The sequence below is a fragment of the Patagioenas fasciata genome, chromosome 1 (assembly GCF_037038585.1).
Source record: "Patagioenas fasciata isolate bPatFas1 chromosome 1, bPatFas1.hap1, whole genome shotgun sequence".
Taxonomy (NCBI): domain Eukaryota; kingdom Metazoa; phylum Chordata; class Aves; order Columbiformes; family Columbidae; genus Patagioenas; species Patagioenas fasciata.
This window is the reverse complement of record NC_092520.1, coordinates 4,431,912-4,448,665: the sequence shown is the minus strand read 5'-3', so window position 1 is coordinate 4,448,665 and position 16,754 is coordinate 4,431,912. Positions and strand designations below refer to the sequence as shown.

The 16,754-nt window shown below is 49.1% G+C and overlaps 1 protein-coding gene across 1 annotated transcript in view; it reads right to left on the bottom strand.

Moving 5' to 3' along the window:
* The window catches only part of CAPN5 (calpain 5), a 64,199-nt gene that overhangs the window by 20,058 nt on the left and 27,387 nt on the right, over positions 1-16,754 (bottom strand). The window contains 1 exon segment of the mRNA XM_071803626.1: positions 6,010-6,141. Within this exon segment, the coding sequence (XP_071659727.1) occupies positions 6,010-6,141 (132 nt within the window).

Sequence of the window (16,754 nt, the reverse complement as noted above, 5' to 3'; positions counted from 1 at the left end):
CTGCTCTAAGCAGAAGTTATTTTAAGGTTAAACCAGGTTGCTCAGGGCTTTGTCTGGTCCATCTTTGAGTCCAGCACAGGGCAACAAAGATGATTAAGTGAGTGGAACATCTCCCTTATGAAGAAAGGTTGAGGGAGCTGGATCTCTTTAGCTTGGAGAAGAGGAGGCTGAGAGGCCACCTTATTAATGTTTACAAATATATAAAAGGTGAGTGTCAGGAGGATGGAGCCAGGCTCTTCTCAGTGACAACCAATGACAGGAAAAGGGGTAATGTGTTCAAACTGGAACACAAGAGGTTCCACTTAAATATGAGAAGCAACTTGTTCCTGGTGAGGGTGTCAGAGCCTGGCCCAGGCTGCCCAGGGAGGTTGTGGAGTCTCCTTCTCTGCAGACATTCAAACCCGCCTGGACACCTTCCTGTGGAACCTCAGCTGGGTGTTCCTGCTCCATGGGGGGATTGCACTGGATGAGCTTTCCAGGTCCCTTCCAATCCCTAACATTCTGTGATTCTGTATCTCCATGGATGGAGATCCCACAGCCCCTCTGAGCCCCTGTTTCACTATCTGATCATGCTCATGCTGAAGATAAGCTGGAGTTTGTTCTTTTGTCTTTTGTCCTGCGACTGTGTATCCCCAGCAGAATTCTGGATCCATTTTGTCCACAACCTCTCATCAGGTACCTACAGACAGCAACAAGGTCCCCCTTCACCTTCATTCCTCCTGGCCACACAAACCCAGGTCCCTCAGCCTCTCCTTGCACCTCCTGTACTCCAGACCATCTTGGTGGCTGCCATCAGGCTTGCTTCAGTCTGCCACTGTCTTCTTCTGGGGAACCCAAAACAGTGAACAGATTGGGATTAACAAATGCCAGACAGAGGGAAAGAATAGTTTGGGTACGTTTGACTCATAATCAACTTGTTCTTCAGGAACCTGTTTCCTTTTCTGAACAAGCAACCCAATCAACCTCTTTCCAGGCACCATAGGGATGTTCTGAGCCCACATGAACACCAACAAGAGCATTATGCCCAACCTGGAACCCCTCATTCCTCAGCAATTGCTGTGCATGATTTAATCCAGAGCACCAGTGCTGTGCTGGAGGGTTGTCCAGACAGTGGATGGGATAACGGGGGACAGTGGTGAATGTGTTTCTCTTTGCAAGGTACTGGATGGCTCCATGAGGCTGCAGACCCTGAAATGAGGTGCCATGCCAAGCCATGACCCCTTCCGCCAAATGCCTCCATGACACAACAGCTAAGCCATAGCCACAGTTTTAGGTGCACCATGGAAACAGTCAACCTCCTGCAAGTATGCTATGGTATCTTTGGGACGTAGTCACTGGTATGGACAATTGAAGAGTGCAGGGGTTTCAGCACAAAGCTTCAGACATTGTGGGGAGTCATGTAAACCAGTCTGATGTTACTCCTAAAGACCCTGAGGACTGATTCAAGAAAATGAAGAGCTACACGGACACATTTGAAGGGACAAAAGAGATGTCTGAGGAAACCTGACCCTTCTGGCTGTTCTCTGAGCTCTTGCCTCATGTGTTTACCAGCTTTGAAATATCTTTATCAACAACTGCTGATCCAACCCTTGGGTTTTAAAAGTTAAAAATACCTTCAGATAACCCTGGACACCTTTTTGAGCTGAGCTACATGTGACAATGTCACATAGACCTTGCTTGGACTACCTTGTTTCTTCTATCCCCATAGGTGATTGCAGTAGAAGAAGCAATGACCTTGCACCTGATGACGAATGGACAGCAGTGAGGTACAGCCCTCAGGGACCATGTGGTGTTCCTTCCTTGCCCTGCTGAGATACAAGATCAGCCTTCAGGGTCTCCTCCGGGAGCAATAACTAACTCCAGCTTGTAGAAGACCTATGCAAAATGGACTTTGGGAGGTCAGTGCCCTCAGAGCCATCTGCTCATGGCATGCAAGATGGCTCTGTGCTCTGGAAGCAACAGAGGAGGAAGGAGACAAGGCTAAGTGGTGGAGATGCAGGGTTGTGTGAACCACTTGGCTTCAGAGTCTGGTCCGTGTCCCTCATTTCACAGAATCACAGAATGGTTGGGGTTGGAAGGGACCTCTGGAGATCATCCAGTCCAACCCACCTGCTAACGCAGGGTCACCAGAGCAGATCACACAGGAAGGTGTCCAGGTGGGTTTGAATGTCTGCAGAGAAGGAGACTCCACAACCTCTCTGGGCAGCCTGTGGAACAGACTGCCTTGTCTGTCCTTTCAGCTGTTGCTTACATCAGCATAGTGACCAGTCAGGAGTAGAGATTTGCCCTGCAGGCACTAAAACTGGCTCTGGCACCTCAAAGGAGTGAAGTTTCTCCTCACATTCAGATGGAACCTCCTGTGTTTCAGTCTGTGCCTGATGCGCCTCATCCTGTCATTGGGCACCACTGAACAGTCTGGTCCATCCTCTTGACACCCACTCTGGAGATATTTATCAGCATAAATAAAGTCCCATCTCAGCTTCTCTTCTCCAGGCTGAACAGACCCAGGTTTCTTAGTCCTTCCTCATAAAAAGATGCTCCAGACTCCTCATCATCACCTTTGTACCCCTTGGCTGGGCAATACCAATGTAATCTGTGGGAACACAGGTACAAATCCACACAATCCACCACATCCCAACCACTGCTGGAAATTATTTAACCTCCTCCCCTCCATTTCAAGGCCTTTATTTATTTTCACAAGAGGTGGACACCTCTGAAGGGCCATAGAAAGGGTGTTATAGAACCAGAGCACAACTAAAGCCATGTAGGGTCATCCAAAAATTCATGAAATTAGAAAACACCTCTAAAGCAACTTTCAGTCCCCCATTCACACTCAGTGACTCAAAGACCAGAAGCTTAATGGGAAGAAGGGATATGGAAGGAGCCTCAGGATGAGGTGCAAGAAAGTGTGTAAATAAAATAATCTTGGGATACAGAGGGATGTGGCTGGCCTGTCCTGTTCCCTTGAAGGTATTCCCCCTCCCCACACTTGAGAGAGACAGTTTCACTGTTTGCAGTGGATCAAGGGACACAGACAGCCTGCATTACATCCTGGTGTAAATCAGGATTACAGTTTCTAGGAGCAATGGGAGACTTGGGCCAAGATCCCTGTACTGATATTTCACTGATACTGATATTTCAGCTCCTCCTGGACCCTGACTCAGAGACATTTTGGTGTCTAATGACGCTAAAATTGGGTCTTTAAACTAGGTTTAAGAATCTAGTGTTTTGTTGCCTTGTCTGTCCTCTCAGCTGTTGCTTACATCAGCATATTGACTAGTCAGGAGTAGAGATTTGCGCTGCCCGCATTGAGTCCTATGTGTGGAGATTCCTGAAGGCCAAGGAGCAACAGGTATCTCCAGGAATGTTATTACAATTGCACGTGCAACTGTACCAAGGACCAAGAGGTCCATTATTTCTGGGCCAATGTAAGGCTCTGAGATCTTCAGCAAGGACCACAGGAAAAGGTTCTTCTCCCAGAGGGTGCTGGACACTGGAACAGGCTCCCCAGGGAGGTGTCATGGCCCCAAGCCTGACAGTGTTCAAGAAGAGACTGGACCATGTCCTCAGACACACGGTGTGAACTGTGGGGTTGTCCTGTGCAGGGACAGGAGTTGGACTCCATGATCCTTGTGGGTGCTGTTCAACTTAGGACATTCTGTGATTCTATGACCATGCTCTAATCCCACCACAACCAGCAGAGCTGATGTCTCTTTGGATCAAGGGGTTCATCTGTGCACATGATGTCTCCCATTTTGCTTTAAAAGTTGCTGCTGCAGTTTATAGCCACACTTACTCCTTGCAATTCATCATAAGCCCTCAAAACAAAGGAGAGCAAAGGTCCCATCCAGGTCAGTCTCCAAAATCAGGGGTGTGTTGAAGCATGTCTGATCAGAGCCCTGCAGTGAACGCCACAGCAAACTGGGAGGGAAGGCTTTGGGAGAGGGCTGTAGCTTTTGCTTTGGCCACAAAACAAACCTTTCTGAAAGAAAGAGGAGGCAGGTAAAGGAGAGCCTCTGAGAGCCAAGGGCATGGAAAATGAGAAGTCACAAACACCCACAGCCAAACTGCCAAGGGAGGAAAAGCAACGCCGTTGGCAAACTGAAATAATGAGGTGTCCGAAGGGACCCAGCTTCTGCTCAGCTGGCATTTCCCAGGGCAGGGCTGGAAGTGAATGGTGAGGAGAGAAGATAACTCTACCGCTTGCCCTTGGGAGACATCAATGCAGAGGAACAAGCTAAACAACCCCTCGCACCACACCTGTAGACACACAGCAGTCACCACAGCTACGATGGGAGGAAACCTTCCTGCTTATCCAGGAGCCAACAACAGCTATCCAGTTCCAACAGAATGAAAAAAATGCGATTTTAACAGAAAATGGGGATGCTGCAACAAACACAAATTCATGAGCTTAATGTTCATGATCATAGATGAGGTTCTTAAGGACATGGCTTAGTGCCAGTGTTAGGTTAATGGTTGGACTCAATGATCTTGAGGGTCTGTTCCAACCAAAATGATTCTACGATTCTATGATCACAAAACCCAAAGGCAGCAGAGAGTGGAAGTACAACAGCACACAGAGTAGATGCAAAGGTTGGAGGGACCCCTTTTGGTTCCGTTGCAATAAGAGGCTGTAGGTGAAGCAGGTGATGCTGTCTGCAAATGCTGTAGGCCTTTTGTGGCTGCCTTTTGCAGTAAAATGTAGGAAAAGGAGCTTGCAACTTGCTGGTCTCTTGTCCTACAATGAGGCATGCCTGTGCCACCAGCAGGAGCTCCCCTGCCTTGGCTTTCACAGGACTGACTTCTTCTGTAGCCAAGAACGTGGTGGAGATGGGCACAGACTGTTGGAGGATGTGGCACTGAACACCTTCTTGCCTCCTGTACCTCTATGGTTGCTCCCTGGGTCTGCAGCCTCTTAGAATCATAGAATAATTTTGGTTGGAAAAGACACTCAAGATCATCGAGACCAACTCTTAACCCAACACTGCCACTAAAGCATGTCCCTAAGAAAATCATCTACATGTCTTTTACACACCTAGCTCTGGTGTGGCTCCTTGGTGGCTTTCTGGCTCACAAAACAGTCGCGTTGGACCCCACACTCCAAGGAGCACTGCTACACGGTGCAATCCAGCCATGAAACATGCCAGAGATCGATGCTTTGGGGAAGCAGTGGCTTGGGAGAGATATCAATACCCTCAAATCACCCCACCTACCCCAGTGCAAGGTGTCTCATTGCCAAGGTGGGCACACACTGTTCAGCCTGGAGAAGAGAAGGCTCCAGGAGACATTATTGTGGCCTTTCTCTATTTAAAAGAGGCCAGCAAGAAAGATGGGGACAGACTTTTGAGCAGGGCCTGTTGCGACAGGACAAGGGGTGATGGTTTCAAACTAAATGAAGGAAGATTCAGGTCAGGCATGAGGAAGAAATTTTTTACAGTGAGGGTGGAAAAACACTGTCCCAGGTTGGCCAGAGAGGTGGTGGAGGAACCAACCCTGGAGACATCCCAGGCCAGGCTGGACGGGGCTCTGAGCAACCTGAGCTGGTGAAGATGTCCCTGCTCATGGCAGGGGTGGCACTGAGTGAGTTTTGAAGGTCCTTTGTAACACAAACTATTCTATGGTTCTGTGGGCACCCAAAGAGAGGGAACACCACGGGAACTAGGGAAACAAGGCCAAACGTTATAGCTGACCAACCTGAATTTTGTTCTTCTTCTTGGCTTTTTGGGTTCTTTTGGACTAGAGAGGGTCAGATTTGAGATCTGGAGGACAGGGCAGGACACGACTTGATCCACTTGGTTAAGGAGGGACTGGCCAAGGGTTTGGCTTGAGTTTGATGTGACAGTCATGATGACTAATTCCCCTTGAAAGATAGTTCTTTAATGGAGGTTTTTGCACATGAACAGTTTTCCAGGACATGAGTTATCCCCAAATAGCCAGGTTTTGAGCTGGACAAACACAACACATAGCCAAGGTGCTGAAAACAGGCTTTCCCCTGGGGAAGCCACTTACCTTTTGCCACAGAGACTCCCGGGACGCCAGTGAGGAGCAGGCAGCCACGAACCAGCAGTTCCCAACCTGGCCCTGGTGTAAGTCATGGGAGCTGATGCCGTCCACAAAGAGATGTGGATCATCACAGATTTCCTGTGGGACAGGAGACAAACAGATTCTATGGATCTGGGACAACACTGCTTTTCCTCTGCCTGGCTCCTGCCAGGCTGCCCTGTCTTCTTCCCACTCCCACGTACAGCCTGAACAAGAAAGCACTTACATAGCAGGGTGTCGAGCAAGCTTCATGTGAAACACTATTTTATTTTTTCTTAATATTTTCTCCTGATGCATCCAGTTTGTAATGCCATGCCCAGCTGGAGGCTGGGAGTGGATGGGACTGACAAAGAGCTGAAATTATTTTTTCCCCTTTGTTATCATGTTTAATTTGAAGAGGGGAAAGAAAAAGCAAGTTTTGCTTCTTCCCCGACACTTCCCAGTTTTTCAGGCTGGCTGTACCCAGAATAATATGTTCCCCCTAAACTTTGCACATGAGGACTCGTATTGCCTCTGCCCATGGAATCATAGAATCATAGAATAGTTTGGGTTGGAAGGGACCTTCAAAGCTCATCCAGTGCCACCCCTGCCATGAGCAGGGACATCTTCACCAGCTCAGGTTGCTCAGAGCCCCGTCCAGCCTGGCCTGGGATGTCTCCAGGGATGGTTCATCCACCACCTCTCTGGACAACCTGGGCCACTGTTTTACCAACCGTCACGGGGAGGAAAAGGAATCTCTGCTTCACAAGCACCTCCTGCTATTCTCACCAAACACAACCAGCACCATACACCTGAAAAACAGTCTGAGCTCCATTCAGACACAAAGTGGGCAGGGATCAAACCCAAGGGAGAGGACTAATCATCTCCAAGCTGCAAGCGTTGCAGAAGGTTGGGATAAGCACTAGAGGGAGGCAAGCTGACAGACACCAAGGGCTTCTCAGCATCACTGAGTGCAGGCAGGGGTGGAAGAGGAGCAGCGAACATGGTTTCACTCCTGTTTCATATCACTGAGGAAGTGTCCAGCAGCAGGGATGCATCTATCCTGCCTCTGGGTGACAGGGATATCTGCAAAATTAGCTCTTAGTGATCCTGCTCTGAGGGGGCAGAGACAGCATATTTGTCCCATTTGAGGACCACAGCTGCCCTTTCTACCCTTGGGCAAATCTGTAGTGTACAAAAAAAAAGAGTCACTTGGTATTACGTAGAAATGAAAGAATGGAAATTATAGCCTGCTTGGCAGAAATTAGCATAGGGTAGAGGGTGTCAGATGCTCAGAGACCTTTCTTGAGAGCAGAGCTGCCAGTGAGCTGTGATTTCCCCATCACCAGGAAAGAATTTGTAAATTCAGACCCTGTGGTTTGTCATTTTAATAGAGGGAAGTCTTGTGTGTTCATCAAAAGAGCAGCCTGTCCTGGCACAGAGGAGGGTGCAGCTCAATAGACCCTACTGCCTTGGACCCACAGCAGCAACAATGGTGCCACATCTGGAAAGGCACATGCCAGGGCAGGATCCCTCTGCAAAACACACTTCTTGTTTGACTCAGCTTCTCTTCCCATTAACGCAGATGAATCCCTCAGGGCTTGCAGGATTCATTCAGGCAGCACCTCAGATGATGCAGCAGGTGTTTCCCTTTCAGGTGCACACTTGGATGTGGCGTTTTAAGGTGCTTTTGGTCCAATGTGGCTGTGGCTGCACACAAACACTTGCTCTACAGCTTAGCAGCCCATGGACTTTCTAACCTTCTTCTCTTATAATGTGCAAAACCTCACAGCAGTTTGCAACTGAACTGGAGGTTTCCTAACAGCATGAAGGTTGCTAAATGCTGTGCTTCCCTGCAGAAGGACCACGAGCACCCTCAAGCCCTATGACTGAGATGATTCCCAGTGGACTCCCAGTGATCATAAGCACAGAATCATCAAATCAGTGTAGTTAGAAGGAACTTCTGGAGGTCATTCAGTCCATGCCACCCACTCAAAGCAGGGTCAGGTACTGCAGGTTGCCCAGCACCATGCTCAGTCAGGTTTTGAATATCTCCAGGGATGGAAACTCCACAAGCTCTCTGGGCAAACTCTGCCAATGTTTGGACCACCTCCATGGTAAAAAAAAAGACTTTTCTAATGTATAAATGGAATTTCCTGTTGTTTTTAAATCTGTGCTCACTGTCTCTTTTCCTGTCATTGGGCACCACTGAGAAGTCTGACTGTGTCTTATTCATTCCCTACCATCAGATATTTATGCACATCGTTAAGATCCTCCTGAGCCTTCTCTTCTCCAGACTGAAGAGTCCTAGCTCTCTCAGCCTCTCCTTGTGTTAGATGCTCCAGTTCCTTAATGATCTTCAAGGCCTTCTGCTGCACTTGCACAGGGGAAGACAGAATTGTCTCCTGGCTCTGATGCTGCAGAGCTGATCCCATCAGAAACCAGACTCATTGGTGGGCCAGTCTCCCCAGCAGAACCTCCTGAGAAGGTTTCCCAAATCCCTTAGACTGGAGCTTCCCAATATTGAATTACTTGGATTCTCCAGTCCCCACTAAAGCTGCTGAGCTCCCACTCACACCTGTTGGCCCTGGTCTAGACCTGGTTGGCCTCCAGTCCACAGAGATGCCATTCCCTCGGTGCTCTGTTTCTACTGAGGTAGGAGCAAGGCAGCAATGTCCCCAGGATTGCATGTAGCTCAGTGGGGCCCCAGTGTGTGATTCAGCATCTTCAGGGTGCAAAGCACACCCAAAGCCATGAAGAATCATGCCCACATGCAGAGATGGATGATGAACTAGAAACCATTGGTCTCTAGATCAAAAAGAGACAAGAAAAACCTCAAACTTAAGTTTTCCTTTTTCTGCAGACAGAGCTAAAAGAGATAATGAGCTTGTTCTGCAGTCAGACTGAATTACAGGGCCTGGAGTTTGTATCTGCAAGGGGAGGAGAGAGGCTGAGATGCTCTGATCACAGAAGGTCATCACCTTGGTTTCCTCCCCTCCTTCCCATGCAGCAGACAGAAACTGGGTGAGCAATAACATTTCCCACTTCTACAGAAAGCAAATGCCATGTCACCCTCCCAGCACCACGACCCAGAGAGAAGAGGGCAGCACACAACCTTGCAAACCCGCATACAGCCTGAGGGCTTTTTGGAGTCAGGTCCAACCACCCCATTTGCTTCAGCAAACAGTGAGTCCATCCTGTCCTTCAGCTCATCACAGCCAGATCCTGGGTTGTGGTTGCTCCCGGTCTGGTGAACAGCAAGAAAGAGCGGGAGGAAAGCCAAAAGCTATGGCTGCGGGGATGCTATGGCTTCCATATGTTGCTCTTAACTCCACCTTGGCCAAGAGAGCCACCCATGCTTCTTTAACCCTAAGAAGAACCTGTGTTGAATGATCCCAAGGACACTAAGCACCATCAGAGATTATTTGCCCCCCCCTTACAATTGCCTGGTGAAATGGCCACTGAGCTCCAGGCAACAAAATACCGCTTAGAGGAAGCCCGTGCAGATAGCCCTGTGATAAGATACAGCCTGATAACAAAGGCAGGGCCAAACTAGTGATTCAGAGTTCTGGTGATTCATACGCTCCTCCCCACATCCTTCCTTCTGCAAGGGATGTGGGACAGAGGTGGAAATCAGAGCTGGGGCTGGGAGAGGACTTCGAGGCTCCTGTTGATGAGAGGTTGGTTGCAGAGGTGCCAGGTCTGGCTTACAGGAGCCCAGAACAGGCCAGTTTGCTCCCTCTGGTTATTTAAGTTCATTAAGGAAAAAGAGACCAAATCAATGCAATTATCTCGCAGTTGGTGGTGTAATTTTGCTTCCCACCAAAAAGTACGTGGGCTTTTCCTCTGCTCTCCCCTTTGACCCTCTTTCCCTCAACACACACAATTTCCTTCCAAAGGCATTTAAACCAGAAAATATCACCCTCGTCCTCTCAAGTTGGTCCAATTCCACACATGGTAGGAATGAGCAAATCACCCTGTAATTTGTTTTATAATTGGTGACTGTCTTATCATAGATGTTTTTGGGAGCAGACTTCTGAGCTTTAGGTTCACTGGGGATCTGGATCGTGTCAAGCCAGCTGCAGGGAAGCAGAAGCTCAGGGGGGAAAATAACTGTGTGAGATCCAACATCTGCTGCATGCCAGGACCACTTACGCTAACAAGATTTTGCAAGGAGCAGACTAGTCTTAATTGTACTGCAGAGCCTGGATGTTTTCAGGAACAATGTTTTTACTCGGACTTGCAAAATCAGCAGGATAATCTATTAGCGTGGCTGCGCTTCCCCCCTCCCGGGCAATGGGGAACCAAAAGGATCCTGTGTCTTAAATGTCACTTGCACAGCCAAGGGAGCAAGAGGAGTCCAAGCACAGTGAGCAACAGTGACACAGCTGACACAAAGGTCCCTGTGTCATCTTGCTGCAGGTACCTGCATCAGGATGTGATTTTGCAAAAAAAACTGCAATTGAAAAGTTTGCACTAGGGTGATGTAGAGAAAGGAAGGGAAATAGTTTAGAAAACCAGGGGTTCATGTTTTCAGACGGATGATTATAGAATCACAGAGCGGTTTGGGTTGGAAGGGACCTTCCAAGCTCCCCCAGTGCCACCCCTGCCGTGAGCAGGGACATCTTCACCAGCTCAGGTTGCTCAGAGCCCCGTCCAGCCTGGCCTGGGATGTCTCCAGGGATGGTTCATCCGCCACCTCTCTGGACAACCTGGGACAGGCTCTCACCACCCTCATTGTAAAAAATATCTTCTTGTGTATAGCCTGAATCTCTCCTCTTTTAATTTAAAACCATCACCCCTTGTTCCATCGCAACAGGCCCTGCTAAAAATCATATCCTCAGTGGCTTGGCTTCAGACACGTGGAAGGGGAGGTTTGGTTGGTAATACCTACATCCTATGAAACTGTGGTGGTTTTTATTGCTTCAGTCAGGCATCCCTAATGCTAAACCACCCAGAGTGTCTCAATGTGTACACATTTTTATCTGTTATCACCTCCCACACTGTGCAAAGGGCATTGGACACTCCACCCACAGCAAACAGGACTTGCTTTTAAAGGGAGGCATCACAAAAACACACTCCCCACCAACCCCATGACGCTGCTTGTGTCCCTCAGCACTGCACTAGGCCATTTGTTTTGCCACCAGAAAGAGCAGGGGCAGTGGCAAACAAGATCTAAAGGTCAATTTGCAGGCTTAGCCACCTTTACAGGTCCCTCTCTGGTTTTATCTTCCAGGTATCCAAAGTACAAAGGCAGCAAAGACGTCTCTGTTAAAGCAATGAGATGTGGAGAGACGTGACATGCTGTGAGAGCTCTGCCCCTCCCTGGGAGCAGACGGAGAGGGAGAAGGCCAGACATGAGGAAGAAATTTTTTACACTGAGGGTGGTGAGAGCCTCTCCTGGGTTACCCAGAGAGGTGGTGGCTGAACCATCCCTGGAGACATCCCAGGCCAGGCTGGACGGGGCTCTGAGCAACCTGAGCTGGTGAAGATGTCCCTGCTCATGGCAGGGGTGGCACTGGGTGAGCTTTGAAGGTCCCTTCCAACCCAAACTGTTCTGTGATTCTATTATAAGGATGGGAAGGAGATGGGAACAAGTGCAGAGACCTCGGACCTTCCCTTCCTGTTCCTCCCACCCATGGTCTCCAGGGATGTGGTCTTGGAGAGCCTCACCATTACTCAGCCCAGGGTTTGCAAGCCAAGTGGCCACCACAGCCCAGCTTTTAGCACATCCATGCAATCAGACGCAGCCCTCCCCAGACTGCCTCTCCCACAGCGAGTTGTTTTGATGCATCTGGTTGCAGAACTGCTAAGAAAAATTATTCCCTGTATCCTGACAACCCAGAGATCTGCAGATCTCAGCTCTGAAGCAGGAAAGTCTTCACACACCTCACTGACAAACTGGGGGGTGGGATGCTTGGATCAGTGAGATGATCTGCCCCAGGTTGCCCCATCCAGAGGCAGAGGTGGTCCCTCTTGGTTTCAAGTCCCAGCACAGCCTGATCACCGCATGAGCCATCACTCCTTGGCGGAAACCATGTCACCAGGTTCCTTTCATGCTGCATAACCTGAGCCGCCTGACCCTCACGAGTGCACACAACTACAGTCTTGAAACCTGAAGGAGAAGACACTGAACAAATGCAGCAGCCGTCAGAGATGGTTCCATCTGGATCTCCTTCCCTGAAATCTTAGTACATGTAGGCATGGGCTCTAGGGAGCTACACCAGATAGCTGGAGGAGAAGAAACAAAAAGTAAGGTCTCATGGGTGTTTTAACTTTAACACTCAACGAGAGATATGACCCTCTGATTCACCACAGCGCTGCCGCCCACCTTCTCGCAAATGCCCCCATCCTCCATCATAACCCAGTCTTGAGCTCTCCTATGAATCTCCTTGGACAAAACTCTCTTGGGATGGTGCTAAGGACTTGTAGGGTGAGGAACAACTCTGGTTTGGCAGCATCATGGGTTTAAAATACACCCAACCCACCAACTCCCATCGTCTCGCCGTGGCACACTGCATCCTCAGTTGAACCAGCGCTTCCAGTTGTGGGGTCTAACCTCAAACAGAGGAACCGCTTTGGCTCAAAACCATCTGCATCAGGCCCCAAACTTGTTCTTGGGGAGGTTCACTGTCGTGTGGGTTAAAGTGAGGGACCATGAACCACAGGCATGAGCCATGAGGATGTTTCATAGCTTGCACCACTTTGGAGCCATCAGTCCCCATCCTGGAGGACATGGTGGTAGGGACGTGTCGGTGGGAAAGGAGGAACCTATTCAAGTAAGTCTTGTTGTGAAAAAACACAGTATTTTGGGAGAAATGGTCCAAAACCACCCACCCATCACAGAGCTATTGTGATATCCTGGAGCGAGCTGGTATGGTCATGATCTCGGCTGTGCTGGTTCTGCTTCCAAGCGACATAATCCAGGTTTGGCACTGGTGCCTGCTGAACCCTGCCTGAATCCCAATTCCTGTGTCTCACTGAAAGCCAATTTTCTAAAACAGGATTTAGGAATCTAAATCATGCAGGGTTCTTTGTTTGTTTGTTTATTTTAATAATTTTCCCATCAATAACTTGTCTCTTAGGATAAGAAAGAACACAAAGCTGCAAAGGAAAATTACCTTCACCCTCCACTGTGCCTATCTCAGATCAAAACCTCGTGACTACTTTTCCACGGGGATACCTCCCGCACCCCCTTGAGCCGCACTGTCCCAGGGTGAGGAACCATCCTTTGGCTTGTGATTGTGTCGTATTTATAGCACAGCAGCACCACGATCCAAGACCAGGACTTGACCCAACCACAGTCCAAATTAATCCCTGACTACGCAATGACAATGAAGAGGTTATCACGAGTTTAAGCCATTTAAAGAAATGACTTCCAGCCCACACCTATTCTAGTTATTCATACCCTGGGTGTAGTTTTACAAACAGAGAAACCTGCTTTATGAGAAAACCACCGTCTAGGAATGTGGACTCATGAGCTTCTGTTAACTGGGAGAAGGGACAAAAAGGGGCATTATTTAGAGAAAATGATTCAATATTCAGCCACCAGGAAAAGGTTCAGTTCCTGCCACTGTTGAGAGAAGGGAGTGGAGAGGAACTTGGCAGCAGGGCTGGCCGTAGGCCTCCAGAGTTAACTGGTTCTGTCTGGCACCTCCAAGGGTGGATGCCCACCCAAAAAGTATGAATCCCGTATTTAACACCAGCAAGGATCTCCCCATGAGGCCATGGGCTTGAGTCATGAAACTGCAGGAGTTCACAGAGATGTCAAACCCAAGCAAGCTTCATCTCTTCTTGGTAACATCCCCTATGGTGATTTCCTCCTGACCTGCTCAACTTTCCCAGTAGCACAGGCACTACACAGCATTTCCAGATGAGACTTCAAAGCCTTCAGCTCATTCTCAGTTTGCTGACAGTTTACAATGATGCAGGTACAGCAGCAGCAGCTCCAAAATAGAAATATATACGCACAAGCTCTCCCAACAATGGGTAGCACAGGGTCTCCACACAAACTCACTACATGGTTTACTGGGCTGTAAAAGTGTCTATGTTTAGACTTTCAGACAGTTTCTCCAGGTATTAAGCACTCTGTCTATGTTTTCCATCATAAATTCTTACGTAACTCTGTCGGTGGTGTTGGCATCAGAACACAGTCAAGTTTTAACCACCCATGACCACTTCCCATTAAAATGGATTGTCCACCCTTTTCCTTCCTGGAAGGGAACTGGTAGGAATGCATCACTGGACAGTGGTTTCTTCCCAAAGGTCCAGAAAGTTGCCCAGTAGAAAAGGACCTGGGAGTGCTGGTGCCAGCGGCTGAACATGAGCCAGCGTGTGCCCAGGTGGCCAAGAGGCCACCAGCATCCTGGCTGGGACCAGCACTGGTGTGGCCAGCAGGCCCAGGGCAGTGACCGAACCTGTGCTGGGCACTGCTGAGGCTAAAGCTCAAATCCTGGGGGCAGTTTTGGGCCCCTCACACCAAGAAAGGCCTTGAGGTGCTGGAGCGACTTGAGAGAAGGGAACAGAGCTGGGGAAGGGGCTGGAGCACAAGTGTGATGGGAGCGGCTGAGGGACCTGGGGGGTTCAGCTGGAGAACAGGAGCTGAGGGGAGACCTTCTGATCTCTGAACTGCCTGAAAGGAGCTTGGAGCCAGGGGGGTCGGGCTCTGCTCCCCAGGAACAAGCGCCAGGAGCAGAGGAAACGGCCTCAAGTTGCGCCAGGGGAGGTTGAGGTTGGATCTTGGGAACAATTTCTTCCCCAAAGGGCTGTTGGGCATTGGAACAGGTCCTGGTGAGCTCAAGTCCCAAGCACCTGTGCTGAACTCCAGGGCACTGTCAACACCTGAAGGCTTTGTCCTTTCTCAAGGATGCTTTTCATTCTCCTCTGCTCCTCCAAGAGCCCCAGTTCAAGGCTGCCGGTTCCCTACAACCGCAGATGGCAGCGAGACAGCATGCAGCTTGGGGACAGATGGCCATGAACATGGGTACGGTGGTCAAGCAGGGCAGCACTATCCCAAGGAATTCACCCCCCTCCATTGCACAATATTTCAGTAGACCCAGGTCTAAACGATTGCACTGGGCTAAGTGTCTCCACTTAGTTCAAAGATCCCACCCTTCCCCGCACTGCACATTTCAGTCTGCCTCATAAACGGGTTTTTAATCTCTGCAGGGCTTTGCAGCAGTATTTGCACAATCTCTGTGTTAAATTATGTACATATCAGAGGAAAAACAGTGCCATTCCACTTACTGTCAAATTGCGTTGGGGTTTTATTTTATAAAGGGCCAACGTACGGAATTTAATCCTCAGGACAAGTAATTCAGGCGGCGCCACTCGTTTGGCAGCAAGGAAAGGACAAGCCCTTGCCCTGGGGTGTTTACAAAGACAGACATTAGCTGCATTTATTTATCTCTGATCATCCCATTGATGGTCCTGGACTGGACAGTGGTCCAGGCTCTGCTGAGCAAAGCAAGAAGGAAAGATGATGGAGAGAGGGTTCGTAGCTATTTCTTTACAGGTGCAGGTAACCCTCTGCCCTGACTACATATGCATTACAGGGTTATCTTATATTTAAAGGGAGCAGAAATGCAGAAGCAAGTGAGTGTGCACACAAGATCCAAGGGGTGTACGCCGAAGCTAAGTCAGTTCACACACACAGAAAAAAAGGCAGATCCTGAGGCTTTAAATGGTCTTTAGAGCAAGTGATCCAGAGCTGCAGTGGATTTTCCTCTCCTGGAAAAACAAAACTGGATGGTGCTTAGAGGAAGCAGGTCAAGCTTAGTTCAACAGGGAATTAATTCAAGGAAGTGCTGTGACCTCTTGTTACGCAGAAATCAGCTGATGATGCATTGACAACAGTTCCCTCCGGCTTCAAATTTGCCAGATCAAGGAAACAGCTCCTTTTCTGCCCCAGCCACCAGTTTTCATCCTCCCACCACTGCTTCCTCCTATTTGTTTCTTTCCCCAACCGCTTCTTTCAGACTCTGCCCTCGGTTTTACCGCACCCCATGTTTTATTTTCTCGCTGCAAGAGGCAGCACCGTGCCTGATCGAGGGGACTTTGCATGGATTTTGGCAAAACCGCTTCTTCCAGCAGGACCACGCACAGACAAATCCCCCCCAAGCCCCATCCCCGCAAAAATTAGAGCTCATGGGCAGTGCAGCATCTCCCGTTCAGCACCAAAATTAAAAGTCACGGCTGGTCCAGGGCATAACCAGCTCTGTACCTGCTCTGCAGGCTGAATGTGCCCCTCAGCACTCCAGAGCCAAATCTGGGAGGATTTACACCATTCCCTCCCACAGAGCACAGAGATGGCAGCGGATGCCCAGAGCTCCTTTCTGCGACACCTTCTGCTATTATGATCTTTCCTATTATCCATACAGTAATTTCTAGACACCGACACGCAGTGGCATAAAGAAGCAGGAGATTAATCTCATCCTCTGATTTTACTGTTGGTTTTGCATTTAAGGCCGTGTCCTTCTGAAGCTGAGGACAGAGCAGGCGGGCTGGCTAATTTCTTATCAGAGGCTGCAGCGAGCTGTACTCACACCAGGCAGCTTATCACCCCGGATCCTAATTGGGGTAAATGAGGAGAGTGTGTTTGTCCAGCAGCTCGGGGCTGTGGGAGGATGCAGCAAGATCTGCTGGAACACGCTCAGGGTCAGCATCACATTTAATGAGAGATCTTCTAAAACAAGCATAAACAATAACAAGAATTATCTTCTCCATCCTTGAGG